The 18132-nt window shown below is 41.4% G+C and overlaps 2 protein-coding genes across 3 annotated transcripts in view; both read left to right on the plus strand.

The window, feature by feature from the left end:
• rab25b (RAB25, member RAS oncogene family b) overlaps positions 1-3485 on the plus strand; it is an 11991-nt gene extending 8506 nt beyond the window's left edge. Inside the window, exons 3-5 of one of the 2 annotated variants that reach the window (XM_037676093.1) lie at positions 1129-1322; positions 1460-1540; positions 3009-3485. In XM_037676093.1, coding sequence (XP_037532021.1) covers positions 1129-1322; positions 1460-1540; positions 3009-3127 — 394 coding nt within the window. In that variant the 3' untranslated portion in view covers positions 3128-3485. The remainder of the gene's footprint in view (positions 1-1128; positions 1323-1459; positions 1541-3008) is intronic. The other variant, XM_037676094.1, reaches the window with a different exon arrangement.
• Positions 3486-4764: 1279 nt separating this feature from the next.
• On the plus strand, positions 4765-17501 carry rab11al (RAB11a, member RAS oncogene family, like). The gene is made up of 5 exons (XM_037676092.1): positions 4765-5103; positions 9436-9631; positions 11685-11878; positions 14257-14337; positions 16599-17501. The coding sequence occupies exons 1-5, from the start codon at positions 5064-5066 to the stop codon at positions 16736-16738; spliced, it is 651 nt and encodes a 216-aa protein (XP_037532020.1). The 5' UTR covers positions 4765-5063; the 3' UTR covers positions 16739-17501.
• Positions 17502-18132: the final 631 nt, after the last annotated feature.

Raw genomic sequence — 18132 nt, forward strand, 5'->3', positions numbered from 1 at the left:
ATATATATATATATATATATATATATATATATATATACACACACACACAAACACTCATTTTAGTAATAATTTTTTGCCAACTTGTGGCACTTTTAAAGATGCTTTCATGTTTATTAAATACACAAAGGGCTTGCCCTAATGTGTGAACACAGCCCTCTGTGAGCCTCCGCTCTGTCTAAAAGACACCGCTGGTTTCCTTTTTTAATTAAACTGGAAGGATTATCAGTGGAAACTGGTTTGAACAATGAAGCTGAGTCAGTTTCAGTTTTCAGACATGAAGGAATCTGAAAAGAAGCGTCACCGCTGGAACAGCTCTTCTCTTGTCTGCCTGTTTTTTGGGGAGTAATTACTTACTCCAGTGTGCAAATTCCCACTCTGGTGGAATTTCTCATTTATCCTGTAACAACCAGCTAAAACCCATTAAAATGCAATTAATTAGGCTGCTGCAAGAAGGGAGCAGAAATGTAATTTATTCGTTCATGTCTTCAGCACAACTGGTGCTCGTTAATTCTTTTTAAATCGAGGAGGAATAAAATATTATTAATAAACAGTTATTGTCTAGATATTTTTTCATCTGTGATCTTTATCAAGTGAAATACTTAGCCGTAGCTTTTTGAATTAACCCAATTCAATATGGTTGCTGAACCAACTAAGCTTAAAGAAACAGAAAATATCAAAACTATCAGTTTTACAGAGACTGGGCTAAGTTTTGATGGTAGTTCCATTGCTTAAACTTTGGCCATTAAATATTTGAAGTCAAATCTGTTTGTTAGCAAAATATCTGGTGAACCACCTGATAACTGGAATATCACCTCGGAAAGCAGTCATTGGATTTGCAGCTTAAACGTTTGATTTTTACAGAATTTGAGCTACAGTGTTGCATGGTAGTAGCTGAGAGTCATTCCCAACACACACTCTGAGTGAGTCTGAGTGTGACTCCCGTCTTTTCTCAACACAAGTTAATGTCAGTCCATAAAAAGCGGCTGAGCTGCTCAGTTGTTTCCACAGAACTGCTGAAGCTTATTTACAGGTTGTTGCTCATTTTGAGGCAGCGGCGTTTTCTTTTCATCAAACATGTGGCGGTTAAGAAAGTGAGGGTTCGGTGTAAAGTCAGCGTCCTGTTTTCAGATATTACAGAGGAGCCGTCGGAGCCCTGCTGGTCTTTGACATCACCAAACACCTGACCTACGAGAGCGTGGAGCGCTGGCTGAAGGAGCTGTACGAACACGCCGACCCCCACATCGTGGTGATGCTGGTGGGCAACAAGTCCGACCTGGAGTCCGAGAGATCCGTGCCCATGGAGGAGGCTAAAGACTTCGCAGGTACAGAAAATCAATCAGTCTGAGGTTCTGCTCAGCAAACAGTGAGCTGTTGCATTCCTTCTGTTATTTTAACACCATGTGACAGAACGTTAATGAATAACATGCATTTTCAAACAAATTCTGTTGGTGTCATTTAGAAAAGAAGGGCTTGTTGTTTCTGGAGACCTCCGCCTTGCAGTCAACCAATGTGGAAGCAGCATTCAGCAGGGTCTTAGCAGGTAATCGTGTCTGCTGGTCGTTTGATTCTGCTGCTTGATTTGGCTTCTTGTGGCACGGTGGCTCAGTTGGTAGAGCTGCTGCCTCTCAGCAAGCAGGTCGCTGGATTGAATCCCAGCCTTGGGTCCATTCTGGGTCTCTCCGTGCATGTGTGGGTTTTCTCCGGGTACTCCGGTTTCCTCCCACAGACCAAAAACCTGCGTGTTAGACTGATTGGTAACTCTAAATTGTCCCTAGGAGTGAGTGAGAGTGTGAATGGTTGTTTGTCTCGTTTGTCTCCATGTGTCCCTGTGATGGACTGGAGACCTGTCCAGGGTGTCCCCCACCTCTCGCACAGTGACAGCTGGATATGGACACCAATGACCTGAAAAGGAAGAAGCGGGCAAAAGGATTGATCCTTCTTTGGTTTGGCTTTGACATAGCTATGAGCAGTCAGTATCTTATCTGCAGCAGACGGTCATCGGCGTGATCTCTGTTTGAAGAACGAGGGAGAAAGTCTAGTGGAGTCAATCCATCATTTAAGCAGAAACAATTCAACCATGAATTATCACCATTGCAAACTTTTAAACAACCATTTAATAACAACCAAAACAAACCATTTAAACTTAAAACAGTTCTTGCAGTTTCAGCTATTGCTTTTTGCTAAACCAAACAGCATTTATGCTAACTGTCTGCCCTGGATGCTAACATCATGCTGTAACTTTGTGTTTTCACTATTTTATACTTTTGCAGATTTGGCTTCTTAGTAGCCAGCTATTGTTGGGCATGAAAAGAAAGCAACTCTCATGCGTCTTTTCACCCCTGTCTTAACTTTTAACTGTAACTTTTGGAATCGGGAAGGCTTGTGACCTCAACTATTGCTGGTTAAAGTATTCAGACTTTGTTACTGACCAGTTAAGCCGACGCATAATAGCAATACAAACAGCTTTATCAACCACGATGCTGCATTTACAACCGCTCTTCTGGTCTTTTGTATTAATATGGTGAAAATTTGCCTTTGTCAACTTATGATCCAAGCACACCAACTTTGTATTTTAGGACCACTCATTTTAAAGAAACTATAATTGCTGTAAAAACAACAATACATTTTTAATAATTGCTGTAATTTCCTGATCTAATTCGGTTTAGATTAGGGTTAGGATCACTGGTTATAGTGAGATAAACATCAGTGATGAGTGCACTGATACAAAATGGTATTGGCTGGGTGTGATGTGAGGAAAGTATAAAGGTACATGAAGGTGTCTGCTGAAACTGTAAAGTTTTAAATTTTAGTAGTTTCATATGGAATCAGGGAATTGTTCCCACTTTGAGTAGCTGCTAGCTTAATGCTAACCTGTATAATATACGTACAATATATAAGATTTGAAATTTATCTGTTTCCTATGTTGCAGCAGGTAAGATACTGACTGCTCCACACAACCCTAACAATGATAAATACCCCTGTAAATTTATAAAATGTGATCATTCCAGAGATTCACAAGAAGGTGAGCAGCAAGGAAGTGGTCCGGGGCTCCATCAGCGCCGTGACTCTGAACAGCTCCAGAGCAGAAAACTCGGAGGAGAAAAAACCCTGCTGCAGGAACATCTGATCACATCTTCGCCTGGGGGAGGCCCCGGGGCCAGGGACCCATCCATCAGCAACACGGACGTGGAATCTGACAAGAGACGGGCAAAAAGGCAACCTCTGGTGCCAACACAAACGGACGAGTGGTGCCGGTTTAAAGTGACAGAGCTCTGAGTTTGCAGAAGATGTGAGCTGAAAACCAACAGGTTTCTTAAAAAAAAAAAAAACCTGCTCCTTTCTGAACAAAGGTCAAAACTAAACCTAAACTTCCAACTATGAGTTTATTTTTAATTTATGTTAAAATGTTGAAGCATCATGTTTCCAATGGTACCTGCTTGATTAAAGGTTTTTATTAAAATCAGCTGCTTCGTGAGTCTTGGCCTCAGTGATGATTATTCTCCAGCTGACACTGATTGTATTTTCTGTGGAAAAATAAATAATTTATTGGAAATAAAACAGACCTGTTGTTGGTGTCATGTAATCAAAATGTGCGTTTTATTTAACCGGTGACATTTTGAACGTTGGTATTCCAAGAATAAAAAAGTTTATGCAAATTAGATTTAGCAGTTTTGTGCTGAAAAGCAAAACAACAAAGTGTTTTTCGTAACATAAACTGTAATATGTATTCAGAACCACAAACTATAAAATAACTTTATGTACAACGTGGTACATGGTGTGTTGGGGATGACTCTCAACGACTACCACGTCAAATTTTAACTGAACTATTTGTGTTGACAAAGTTTGATTAGCTGTGACAACCATCTTAAATTTGCTTGACTCCAATAGGTGATCAGTTATAGATGTATGTCCAATAAACACTTTCTGAAAGTTTTATTAAAATCCATCCAGCGGTTCTCAAGTATTTTACTAACACAACATGTAGGAGTCTGTTAGAGCTTAAATAATAAAGTGGACGACTCTCAGCTACTACCACGCCACATTTTAAGTCACTGTTTGCAAAGTTGGTGGACTTTAAGCCATTTTTGTGTTTTAAACACACTTTTTTTCATTCATTCAACTTTTATTTATACAGATTAATCCCATTGAGCCACGGGGACTCATTTACAGGAGAGACCTGATTTCTTTAACAAAGACTGATGATAACAGTGGACAACAATAGACAATCATAAAAGAGGCATACAAAAAAAAAAAAATTAAAATGTTTAATTTAAATAAATAAGAAATTTAAATCCACAGCTGTCGTTCCTTGGCTGTGGCGGCCATATTAAATTGGGTTGACTCCAAAAGTTAATCAGTTTTAGATGTGCGTCCAAAGTTTACCTTCTGAGGATTTCATTAAAATCCATCCAGTGGTTCGTGAGATATTTTGCTGACAGACAAAACATTAAGCCCCGCCTTTATCTTTCGGCGGCGGGCGATAATTAAGGTGATGTTGCACGCGGATGGAGTAACTCGCCCCCACCCTCACAGCAACAGGCAGTCATCACGAAATTCTGTCATATTGTGCGCGAGCCCGCAGTTTGCCACCGTGACTACTCAAAAGGCTCGATTTTACCTGTTGCTGCTTGACGTCATACCAGTTAACAACCGGTACCTAAGATAATGACGGACAGCGCAGCGGACCAATCATATCAAAGCCCGGTCTACGCAGTGAACGGCAGTAGACCAATGGGAGCGGGAAGAGGGCGGGGCTACAGACTGACGCTACGTCGCAGCCTCGGAAATGGCAAGTGGCAGAGGATGAGGAAGACGGCTCTAAAGTTTCCTGCCTTCTAGTTGTCATCGCGGCTAACAACATCACAAACCTTCCGCACCATTTTGTTTTTCGTTTTGTTCCTTTTTGACATCGATTTTCTCTGCGTCGTTGACGTCCGAGCGACCGCTTTCCGCGTGAAGCTGAAGTCGGAAGTAACTGGAACAAAAAAAAAACAAAAACAACAGAAAATACGCCAGAAGTTTGTTCAACTTCAGCTGAGCGGTACAGACACCGATAAGAAGCGATGACGAACAGAGAGGACGAATATGACTATCTTTTTAAAGGTGAGTGCCCCTCTCCCTCAACGTTCAGCTAGTTAGCTAAATGTTGGCTTCACCTGTGAGCCGAGTGTCATTTGATGCCGGTCGACCAGCGCGCGCCTGACGACAACAGGTCGAGCAAAGCGCTTCAGGCGGCACCGTGGCTTGTTCTGAACTCGGAAACAGACTCAAACTCGTAGTTGTGCGGATTTTAAGAGCGGGACGACGGTTCCGGGGCTCCTCCGGGTCTGTTTCAGCAGCATCTGCTGAGAACCATCAGCTGCCTGGACGATGACGTCATCACCTGGGGATGCGGAGGTGGTCAACAGGAGGTCAGAGAGGAGAGCCTGCTCCTGGTGGAGAGGAGAGCCTGCTCCTGGGGGAGAGGAGAGCCTGCTCCCCAGGAGAGGAGAGCCTGCTCCTGGGGGAGAGGAGAGCCTGCTCCTGGGGGAGAGGAGAGCCTGCTCCTCAGGAGAGGAGAGCCTGCTCCTGGGGGAGAGGAGAGCCTGCTCCTGGGGTGAAGAACATCTTTGAGTTCCTGTATCTGGCTCAGTGTTAACTTCCACCAGAAACTGACCAAAGTCCTCAGATTTAAGTTATTTATATTTAAAGTTAAACTCAAATGAAGCTGTTGACTATATTCAGATATAATTTCGTGTTTTTGCTACATTAAATCTACAAAATTTACTGAAAATAGTTGTATTTTTTACATTTTGGAAGAAGAGATACCTTTTTATATAATGTAATTTCTTGTAAATAAACCATCTAAACTTTTATGAAAGTTTTTTTTTAAAGCAATAATATATGTTTAGATCTTGTAAAACGTTTAAACGACACAACTTTTTATAATCGAGAGTTGTTCAAATGCAAAACTCACAACCACAAATGAACAAACTTGGAATACTTACAGTTTAAATTGGCTTTAAATATATTGAAAGATGGGTTAAGCATTTAATGCGTACGTCTTCACAAGTTTTAATATAGCAGGACACATGAAAATAATTTTAATATAAATTTTTTTTTTGTAACATCTTTTTACAACATGCTTATGTATTTTATCTTTAAAACAATTGATCTAAATTGATTGTAACAAGATATTAACCCATGTTTAAATACACCATATTGTTACAAAAGGGCCTAACAGACAAATAACTCTTTAACTTTTACAGATTTTTGAATTGTGTTTTGTTTTCAGAACTTCTCTTCGTCTTATGGCTTCGGATTATTTGTCCTAATTTCTCATAAAAACTGTAGTTCCTCTCCCAGGCCAGGGGAACTGAAGCGCTCATGGCATTTTCAAATATAGAACACTAAACAAGAATTTGTTGTCAAACTGGAAATACCTGCAGTGTGTGTGTGTGTGTGTGTGCGTGTGTGTGTGAGGATAGAGGAAATTTAAGTATTTGCGCCGTTTGAACATGGAAGTCTAGTTTTCTGTGACCAAACTGAACGGAAGAAGCGTCTTGTCGTTCGAAGTTTATCTTGAATGAATAAAGCGTTTTGTCTTTGTGTGTCCCTGCTGCGCGCTGCGAGTCGAGCTGGGTGAGCTCAGCGAGCCACGTTTGCCTCTTCCTACAGAAAGAGATGTCGGCACAGGAAGTGATCCCTCTGTACGGTTCATGGTCACTTCACTTCAGTAACTCGTTTAAAAATAAAACCAGCTGATTCTGTCATGAGTAATGCTTTTTTTTTTTTTGGTTTGTTTTGCTTTTTAAAACGAACCTTGCACAGGTGTAAAGTAATTATTACCATGTTCAAATAGATGTATTTGCAGAAAGTTAAATAAAAACATTTATCTGTTTTTTGTGGAACGAGAAATTTCAGCCCATCGATCTCGGTGCACAGACGCCTTTAGACTCTTTGTATTACTTTCAGCCTGAGCTGCATCAGCGAGTGCAGAGCTGTTATATGACGAGGACTTCTCATTTTAGTCGAGTAAAAAAACAACAATAGGTGTGTGTGAGGGTGTGTAATGAAGCTGACTGCCAGTCTGGTGGTGTAGGACTGGGATGGCGTTGCGTAATGATCTTTCTCTTCCACCCAGGATCTTTTTGTGCTGGATGAGAACGACTTGAGTTATTAATGACTAACAGAAAACCCTCTGAATGTGCGAGTTACCTCCACAGTGTGTACTAGCCGCCCTCCCCCAGCCTCAGCACGAGTTTTTAAGAAAGTTTTGTGTAAATTTCCGGGCGTTTAACTTGAATTAGCAGGGCTGTTGGTGCAAACGCGGCGGTTGGTTGGTTAAAGCAGTTTCAACATTCCAGAAACGAGTTCCTGTTTCCCAACAGCAGGGTGGTGAGTCGGTGAGGCAGGTTCCCTTCGGCGGGCTGACTCACCTGACAACTGTCCAAGTCCTTTTCTGACAGACACCTCTGTGGGAGAAGCTGCTCTGATGTCTGTCGCGGTGATTCGTCGTTAATCGTTAAAGGAGCGGCGCTGAAAGGAGACTCGGGGCGAGGCCGTCCGACCGCTCATCATAATCACCGCACGACGCCGTCAGCGTCGTTATTCAACACCTCCATTCATGTGCATGTGCATACCTGGGTGGAACTAATGCTTTTTCATATTCCACGAACAAATTTACAGTCTAGGACTTCCACCGTGAAAGGTGTGTGATTTGTTTAATCAATGGAGTTTCACTGTGTTTGTCTGTTAGCAAAATATCTCATGACTCGACCTAACGCCTGTTAACACTGTGCACCTTAGCAAGCAAAGATGGCTAAAACTTTTACAGATGTTGAGTTCAAAGTTGAACTGGTAGTAGCAGAGAGTCGTCCCCAACACGTACCGTTAGCGCTAACGAATCACACAAGATCGTTGGCATCAACTGTTAGTCGACCCTGTCTGTTAGCAAAATATCTGGTGACAAATATGGTTTTTGAGCGTCAAGTCATGGATTAGCTGTGAAGCCACAAGCCTCGCTGTTCATTTGGACATTTTTTGGTTTAATGAGAGGAAACAATATTAATAGTTCAACCTTACTCTTAGACATAAATGTGGTAATACACTAAAACATTTTGAACGGTGCCATAAAATCTAGTTAAATTGTTAATCATAAATATTTGTAAGATGAATGATCTAATATAGATTTTTTTTCAGATCTCTGAAGAGACCAGAAGAAGTTTTATTATTAGTATTGTTGAGGTCTGATTATAAATCATTTATTTTCCATATTTTAAAACGCCAGGCCTGTTGGGTAAAACGTGTGAATGCAATTAATTTAGAATATTCTGATCACATCGTCATAATCATCTGTATGTTCTTGTATGAGAAAAACTCTAATAACAAGAAACGTCATGTTTTCATCACTTCGATTCAGTTGCAGCAAATGTGACGGATTTAGTAAAAAAAAAAAAAGTATAATGGACCACAATTAAATCTAAGTGTTGATCAAAGTAATGTTTATGAACGGATGTAAACTATACAAATAAACAAAATAACAATAAATCCAGCTTTACAAAAATTAAAAGCGCGTATAAGTATATGATGACTCAGCGGTTTAAATGCCAGAGAATAAAAAGAGTACGTTTAGGATGTTCAGGTGAACAGCTGAGATTGTTTTGTAGCTTTTAGCGTGATAAGCAGTGGATGTGAGAGAGAAAAGAGCAGCCCATCATGTCACCTTTTAACTTTTAATTTATTTGTTATAGTGGTTTTAAAGTTCACGTCAGGATTTAACTAACTTGTTGTTTCTATGGTAACCACATGCCGTCTGTTCTGTATTTTATAATTAAACTCTCCACAGTCGGGACTAATTGTTGTTGGTGCAAACTGAGAAAACACCAAACGGCTCTTATTGAGCATTATCTAAAATTATCTATAAAATCTTAACTATAGTTATCACTTGCCGCTGAAAGGCGAAGGTGAACGGTTATATTTGGGCCTGCCTTTCGGTTTTGATGCATCTGTTAGCAAAATATCTCAAACACTGGATGGATTTTAATCAAACTTACTGAAAGCAATCACCAGCTCCACATCTACCTCCAAAACACAAATGGAGCTAACCCAATTCAAGATGGCTTCCACAGCCAACTGACTTAACGAGCACAAGAATGGCTCGAAACGAGTCAGCTTTAAAGATATTGTGCTTAAAACTTGGTGCTTCAATGAATTTACACATTTATGTCCTTCCAACGTGGTGGTCTTTGATTTTCTGGTCATTTTAAACCGAATAAACGGATCACTGATGGTTGTTACTGTACATTAATCAGGCCGCTGATCACCTTCAGTGTTGGTTGGGCTCAAAGATGAAACCCCACCGCAGCACACCCACCAAACGTCCCGTTCTGCAGCCGTGTGCTCTGAAGCCCGCACAAGCTCTTGGTTGGGCTGACCGTTGCTCTGTCTCTGCAGTGGTGTTGATCGGAGACTCCGGCGTGGGGAAGAGTAACCTGCTGTCTCGCTTCACCCGCAACGAGTTCAACTTGGAGAGCAAGAGCACCATCGGAGTGGAGTTCGCCACGCGCAGCATCCAGGTGGACGGCAAGACCATCAAGGCTCAGATCTGGGACACGGCTGGACAGGAGCGGTACCGGGCCATCACCTCGGCGTGAGTTTTAGGAGCTCCCATGCTCTGAGCCAAGTTTCCTACAGAGGCACTCCGAGAGTGCACACACACACACACACACACACGTGTAGGTGTCAGACTTTATGCATTTTCCTGAAAAATGTAACGTAGAACAGAAGATTTGAGTCGACAATAAAAATATACACAGTCCCTCTTAGATATAACTGTGTTCTTCACTTAAATAATTACGTAAATACAAGAGACTGAACTTTTGTTGTCCACCGTGTCTTTGTTAAAATCAGCTCTTTTTAAATGAGTCCCCGAGGCTCAATGGGATTAACCTGTATAAATAAAGGTGGGATGATGAAAACTGATTAGACATTTATACAGAAGAAAATGTAAAAAAAAAAAAAAAATCACATTATACTCATAAAAAAAATAACAGTAAAATGTATGTTTATATATAAGAGTTGGAGTAAAAATATACTAAGTAACAAAATTAAAATTCATCTAGTAAAATAAAATAAGGTTCAGGTTAAAAAAAATCAAACCACCGAATCGTCTCTGCTTTCCTTCTTCCAGCGAGGTGGTCCAAAAGAACAAAATGAGACCCCACTCTGGGTTTTAGTCTGAATTTAGTTAAATTAAAACGGCCCTTCTCACAGAACTGAAGGTTTTGAGAACAAAACAAATGAAAGGTTTTAAATTAATAAAAGGAAATGAAACCCTGCAGAGGCTCTGAAACTCGACGTTTATTAAAGTCCTGACAGAGACGAGCTTCTTTTACACTTGAAGTCTCGTCGGTGGTTTGAGAAACTGCTGCACTCTGGAAATATTCAAACACAGATTATTTATTTCAGGCTCAACGCTGGGTTCAAAGGGATAGTTCTGCCATTTTTAAGTGAGGTTTGTGGAGAAGCTAGAAACTTTCTTAATATCCCTCCGTTTTCAGAAATGGTGCATTACATAGTTATTAACAAAGAGTTGTGTTGTTTGCTGCGAGTGCAAGCAGCAGCAGCAGCTAGCTGTAGCACCTCTGGGGCCACTTCAGGCAGTCATTTTACAATTTCTCTGCTGGGAAAGCCTTTTGATGTGAAACTGTTTAAAAAGTGGCGTTCGCAGTTTTAAACTTTGAGGTTTGGAGATGTTTTAAAACGACAGCAGTCAATTGGGTTCCAGCTCCGTTCAGACACATCAGTCCTGTCAGACTTCATTTATTTATTTATAAAAGAGAGAGTCTTAATAAACAAATATATGTAAGTATGCAAAACCGAGCCGAAGCTAGTTTCTGTCTTTAAGGGTAAGACTTCAATAGATCTTTTTTTCACAGAACCCAACTTTTAAACGCCTGAACTGCCTCTTTAATTGCACTCAAGTCATGAAGACCATTAAAAACTTCATATTGAAAATGTATATTTAAATTTATCAAGTAAGAAACAAAATCAAAGTAAAATCTGCGAGCAGCTGCAAACAACTGCGGCCGTTTACAGACGTTTTCATTTTAAGGGACTGCATCGGTCCATATTTACACACAGATCTGTTGAGTAAAATAAGTTGCACTAAAGTTTAAAAAAACGTTGAAACGATAAACTCAGGGGTCTGGAAGAAGTTTAGTAGAAGTTTTGTGTTTGAACGCTGATCCTTGATATTTATTCCAGACGGTTGTTTTACTTGTTCTTCTTCTTGTTTAGCGTTTAGCAGCAGATCCACCTAAACTCTGAGAATGCTTGTCTGCTTCCACCATATCCGTTTTCCTGCGCGGCCTGACGTTGGCCAATCACAAGCTCCCACGTGGGTTTGGGTGGACTCAGACGAGGCTTTGTTTACATCGAGTGTGGACCCGCACTGTACTAGTTACATCTGTAAAACTACTGGAGTTAACTATTGCTTTAAACCAGAGAAATGTTATCAGAAGAGATTAAACTCTGCGTGTTAGCCACCGGTTATTTGTGCGGAGAGGTCGGTGTTCTCTTAAACTTCGGCTTCTGTCCTCGGACGAGTCTGAGGCGGCGTGACGCGCCCACGGAGCGGTCACCGGGCTGTAACAGGAAGTAGAACTGTGCTGACGCTTCGTTGCTCCCATCTCCCCTCACAGCTACTACCGTGGAGCGGTGGGAGCCCTCCTGGTCTACGACATCGCCAAGCACCTGACGTATGAAAACGCCGAGCGCTGGCTGAAGGAGCTGCAGGACCACGCAGACAGCAACATCGTCATCATGCTCGTGGGCAACAAAAGCGATCTACGCCACCTAAGAGCCGTGCCCACAGACGAGGCCAAGAGCTTCGCAGGTAAGGTCGAGTTTAAGCTCCATTTTATTAAATGATTGTAACGAGAACCTGAGGAATCAGGAATAAGAAGTTTTATTTACACCGTTTTTAAACACGTTCCCTCTGGGTTCCACCATATTTCTCCTCTTTGTGCAGAGAAGCTGAGGCGTCTTCAAACGTGTTCACAAGCACAACAACCGTCCTCCGCTTAAATGTGCTCAAGTGCAGATAAAAATAGAGACTTGATTACGTTTTCAAAATGTGTATTTTGTTATTGTCTAGGCTTTGTTAAATTTAAAGTATTTTTTTTCCTCAAATTTTAAGAGTTTTCAAGAGTTTGGTCAATGTGGAAGTTTTTCACAACTTAGTGTTGCACTTTTTATGATAGATAATTAAGAAAGGACTGATTTAAAAAAAATAATAATAAAATGAAATGTATTTTTGTATTGTATTATTCATTTTTAATTGTATTATTATTTATTATTAATTGGGGAGTGGTGGCGCAGAGGTTAGAGAAGGTGGGCCTGTGATCGGAAGATCGTCGGTTCAAGCCCCGGTACCGACAACATCAAAAATGTGGGTGGGGTAGGTGAAGCGCCCTCACCCTCATTCGTCCCACTCTGGGCCCTTGAGCAAGGCCCTTAACCCCCACCATCTACTCCCCCGGGTGTCCTAGACGGCAGCTCTCTGCTCCACACAGACGGATGTGGTAGCTCCGTGATCTGTGTTTGCATCAGGAAGAACATCGCCAAGACTTCGTGTGACTCAGTTCTTTGTGGTGATTCCTGAAGAAGAGAGCAGCCGAAATAATAATAAAAATAATTAATTAAATCATAAAATTATATAAAATTATATTATTAATTAAAAATAAAATTAATGTATTCATAATAAAATAATAAATTTAATATAGTTTTCAAGTGTTTGGCCAAGTTTTTCTCAACTTAGTGTTGCACTTTTGATGATCAATGATTAAAAAAAGTACTGATAAAAAATAAAATTAATAAATTAGGAGGGGGAAAAAGTAAATTGTATTGTATTATTCATTTTAAATTGTATTATTATTATTATTATTAATTAAATCATTAAATTATATTAAATTAATTATATTATTAATTTTAAAATAAAATAAATAAAGTATTAATAATAAAATATAATGTAGCTCATCTCTTCTTGATTTGCATCAGAAAAACACATTTTTCTGGATAAAGGCGACCTTCCCTCTCGTCAGTGCTGGATGTGCTCGTTTGTTTTTATCTCACTGACCCAACTTCTGGTTCGTCGTTTACATAAAGACCTCGCTGTGGACGTGTTCATGCAAAGCAATGCTGCAGGTTCTGAGGCTGGAAAACATCAGAGCATCGAGGTGTTTTACTTTGATTTTCCTGCTCATTTCAGCTGTTCCTTATGTCTGAAATGTCCAAACTAAGACGATCGTTCTAAATAACGTTAAAAGAAGTGATTAATTAACACGAGGATGACGGATTGTGTGATCAGGTCACAGTATCTACACTAACACTCCAGTTCGAGTTGACGCTTTTATCCTTAGTTTCCATTTTCATTTCAAACACGACATAAACGTGTTTTAAAACTCTGTGTTGTAGTTTCCTCCGAGTGATTTCTCATATTTCACCACAGCAGTAAGCAGCAGCTGCACATCATCAGCTGAACGTCAACAAGAAGCGTCTTCGTTTGATCTAATTTAGCTTTTCTGCTGCTGAAAGATTGATTCTGTCGCCTCTTATTTAAAAATTGACAGACGAAAGAGGCTTTTTGTCTGAACAAACCTCTGCTTCAGTCTGTAGACCTGACCTGGATACACTGTGTTTGGACAGTGCCTATTATTATATATTTTAATAATATTATTACATTATTATATAAGGTTTATTTCTGTCTAAATAACATCAGCAAAAAGTTACATTTTACTGCTATTTTTTGTTTCCGACTTAAAATATTTTAGCACTTTTGTTCCAATTTTATCACATTTGCATTGATTTACTTTATTATTGTTGATTACAAATGCATCAGTCAGCTGAGTAATTAGTCAATAATTAATGTTTCTAACTTCCAACACCTGCTGTTGTTTTATGGGTCTGTTTTCCTTTAAATGATCACGTACACTTTAAAATAGATTAATGATGATGTTGATGTGGTGTTGTGCATGTTTGCGAGCATCACTCTGTCAGTGGTTTATTAGAAGTATTTTCTGTGTGGGATCATTTATGTTTGTGTGTATCGAGAAATGTTGTACAATAAGTGTCCCAATCGGAGCAACGGAACAGAAAACTGTTTTCAGAGAGATTATTTTTAAATCCACGCAGTTTAAATGCAGCTTGTGTCCGTGCGGTTCTGCGTGAGGACCCGCAGGTTTTAACGTGCTCCTCTGGGTTTGTGTCCTCCAGAGAAGCACGAGCTGTCTTTCCTGGAGACGTCGGCGTTGGACTCGTCCAACGTGGAACTGGCTTTTCAGACCATCCTCACAGGTGAACCTCACTTCTTTCCCTAGAATCATCAAATTGTGTGTTTTGTTAAATCCTGGATGAAAGTTTGGCCTTATCGGAGTCTAAGATTAAAAAAGCACCGTGTGTTCTCCGAGGTCGACATCTGAAACTAATTACCGTTTGGTTGGTGGGGTCTTTAATTCTGGACCGTGTGATTCTGAAAGGGTGTTTCTTTTTAAGGCGACTGGACCTTTTCGTGTTTTTTTTTGAAGACTTTGCTCTTCTGTGTAGTTTTCCAGTTCAAACTGAAAAACGTGAAGTTCTGAGCCTTTTCACTGTAAATGGACTGCAAGCGTTTATGCAGCACTTTGCTGCTCTCACTGACCACTCGGAGCGCTTTTTACACTACAACACACACACACGTGTAAACTCTGAGCTGCTGCTTTTAAACGGCAGTGAACTGCTCAGTTAATTCAAGTTGAACTCGCATGCACATCGTTCCCCTTCCCCTCCTTTTGAGGGTCGTTAAGGTTTTTTTTTTTTTTACCCCGTGAGCTGAACAAAGAGGAAAAAGAACAGGTGCACAAATAAAGTTACCCTGTGCATTTAACACCAAACGGGACCCGCAGGCAGAATCTGGTTTCCCCTTAGAGCAAAACACCCAAACTGTAAAGTGGTGCACGTGGTCCACCAGAGCCAGCTGCTGCAGGTTAAATCAAACGTGCCAAGGTGGGTGTAAAATGACCCCAACAATCACGACCATAGGCTGTGGTTTTAAAACACACGGCTGCTGGTCGCTGACACTCAGAGGAAGCTGCGATGGAAAACTTCACTTCCACGTTTTCTCACTGCGTCCAACAGTCGATCAGAGACCATTACTGTCCAAGATCCTAACGACCCTCAGGGGGGAGGGGAGGGAGAGAGATTTGTCTGTGAGTTCAGCAGTCAAAAGCTACGTAAGCAATTTAAAAGCTTGGTTTTCTAGTTTTTTTTGTTGTTTTCTTTCCATTCACATTTTGGTCATAATACATTTGACATGTGCCACTAGATGGCAGCAAATTCCACCTGATCAGCTCTCTGCATCCACCTCTGACGTGTTTCCTGGTGTGGAGCACTGCCTGAATATTCATTCATTCAACCTTTATTTACACAGGTTACTCCCTCCTGGGTTAGAAATGTGACTTGATCCTGAAGAAGACCAGTAACTGCTGGACTCTGAGGTCACAGATTCACTTTGTTCTGTTCCATAAATCCACTTTCTCTCACGTTTTCTCACACACACTCTCCCCAGGAGCTTCTTATCCACTCTGACAAACGGAGGTTTAAATGTATTTGATATTTTATTACATGGGGTGAAAATACTGAAAAGGCTCAGGCAAGGCAACCCCTGAAGGGACAACCCAACAGTTAGGGGAGCTTCCACTTAAGTTGCCCTTCATGAGCCACTTGCTGTTTGCTTGAGTTCTTGCTCCACGTTTAAATCACTGAACCATCTCATTTCAACCGTTCCCTCCACTCCCCAGCTTTATCTGCTTTTTAATTCATAAGAAAAACAAGCCAACAAGCACTATTGAGTTAATGCTGCTAATTAGCTCGTTAAGGCGGGGAAAGCTGTGCATTAGCAGACCAGTAAGAGCTGAACTTTAGACCCAGTGGAGCAGAGGGAGCGTCGCTCACATAGCAGAAGACACAGCGCAGACCAGAGGGTCATCCTGGTGGCTTTTTGTCTTTACGTTGGTTTTAGTCATAATTTTGCCACCTGACAGTCATGAGTCTTGATTTGCTCTAAATGTTCTTGCTGCACGGTTCTTCCTTTGGTTTCAGGAAAATGTTTTTTTTTTATTTGAGATGTGGTTTAAAGGGAAGTTGCAGCAGTTATTCAGTAATGTTTCCACCAGTCAAATTCCCCTGAAATGGATCGGCTGACCGCCACAGAGGACCTCCGAGGCACGGCTTAACAAAACGACACGTAGAAATGTCCTGAAGGAGAAATAAACCTGAAAAAAAGGCGTGCGCTTTGATTTGAGTGTATAAAAACTAAAACTTGACTGTTTCCTCAGCGTGCAGATGACCCGACGCTTCATTTTGTTTCTGTTTTAGCTGTAGCTGCATGAAATGCCAAACTGCAGGCACGATTCTTCCACATGATCTAACGTTGCCAGTTTAGGGTGGAAAGAATCCTCCGGGGCTGCCAGGAGTCTGGATACAACAGTTGTTGTTCAGTTTTTGCCATGCTGTTTGTCTTTATCACAATATGTCCCAGTGTTCCTCGGATTGATCGGCGTCTCCTCGCTCTGTTGCAGCCATCTACAACATCGTGTCGCAGAGGCAGATGTCAGGGCAGAGCAACTCCGACTTCTCGCCTGCGTCCAACGTCGTACCCATCACAGTTGAGCCCACCCAGAGCTCATCCAGTAAGGGTTCCTGCTGCCAGAACAACTGAGCCGGCACCACTGACCTCCTCCTTCACCTCAACGGAGAAACAGCCAGATAGACAGACAGGCAGGCAGACGGGCAGGGGAAATGGAGAGACAGGTAGATGTACACAAGGATGCTCTAACTGGGTGTTTGTCTGTTATCTGGGTGGGATGTGGAGGGTGGGGGGGTGTTAATAATGAGGGACAGTAAATAAAATTAGAAGAATAGACAGGATGTGTGGTGAGGGAGGATTAGTATCGGTAGAAATAAAACAGGTGATGCGCTTTCTAAACGAGCTTTATCATCAGAATTGATTCACAGTTATGAATTGGACACACTCTCTTAATCTCATTAAAGCTTCCTCAGATCGTCACGATTTACAAAAAGGTGAACGCTTCCTTTCTGTTTCTGGGTTATCGGACTGTAAAACTCCACTTTGTAAAGACTGAATCACGCCCTTCTGTCACCGCTGTCCTCATTTCACCCCAAACTAAAATGATCAGAAAACGGTGCCTTTTCACGGTATTTATTGAACACTAAATTATCTTGTTTGGCTGAAGGGTTTGCTTGATTTTTCCACTCTTTAACTGTAAAGAAATAATTGTTTTCCTGTTCATACTTTTGCCTATCTAGTCATATTTTTTAAAATGCACGTGATGGAATTCGGTCAGTTTTGCTCCAGCAGTCCTCACGGAGCAATAACAGCCCTCCCTAAGAGTGACAAGTGATTTCTGATGTCTTTTGATCCGTTTGGAAGCCTCTCCTTCTCTTCACACCCTCCGTACGCCACAGATGAGTCATGCTCCTGCAAGCTCTGCACAGCGTCGGCTCTAAATGGGATGTTCTAGCTGGTGGATGGGTTAACTGCGTCCGCTCGGCTCATGACCGTTTCACCCTTTTCCCCCCCTCGTCCTGGGAAATATTTGAGAATAGATTTAAATGCATGGACAACCCCACACTGCTGCCTGCTAGGATGGATGTGTGAGGATAATGTTTCAGGGATAGCGAGGGCACTCAGCCCTGCCCTGTGGTCTCTGATGTACCCGAGATGGGTTGTTTTACTGTAAATGAAATCCTCCGCTGCCTGCTCACCTCCTCCTCTGTCTCTGAATCAGGACTCTCGTCTTCTGGGATCTCCCCGAGGTCTGCCCTCGCTTTCACTCGTCTTTATTTCCTGTCCGAGGGGTGGGGGACGTGTTCAGAGCCAGGACTGGGTTTGTTAGCATCTTCACAGTTTAGCAGATGAGGAAAGGGAGAACGGGTTGTAGCGTTGAGAGGGGCTCGGTTAAACCCAAAGGTTATGGACACTGGTGGTGTTTCCAGATCAGCACAGACTTCTGTTCACTTCACAAGACTTCAGCTGGGTGGTGTAGGTTAGAACTTTTTAAAACTTTATTTGAATATATGTATATTTGGACT

The sequence above is a fragment of the Nematolebias whitei genome, chromosome 5 (assembly GCF_014905685.2).
Source record: "Nematolebias whitei isolate Nwh7 chromosome 5, NemWhi1, whole genome shotgun sequence".
Taxonomy (NCBI): Eukaryota; Metazoa; Chordata; class Actinopteri; order Cyprinodontiformes; family Rivulidae; genus Nematolebias; species Nematolebias whitei.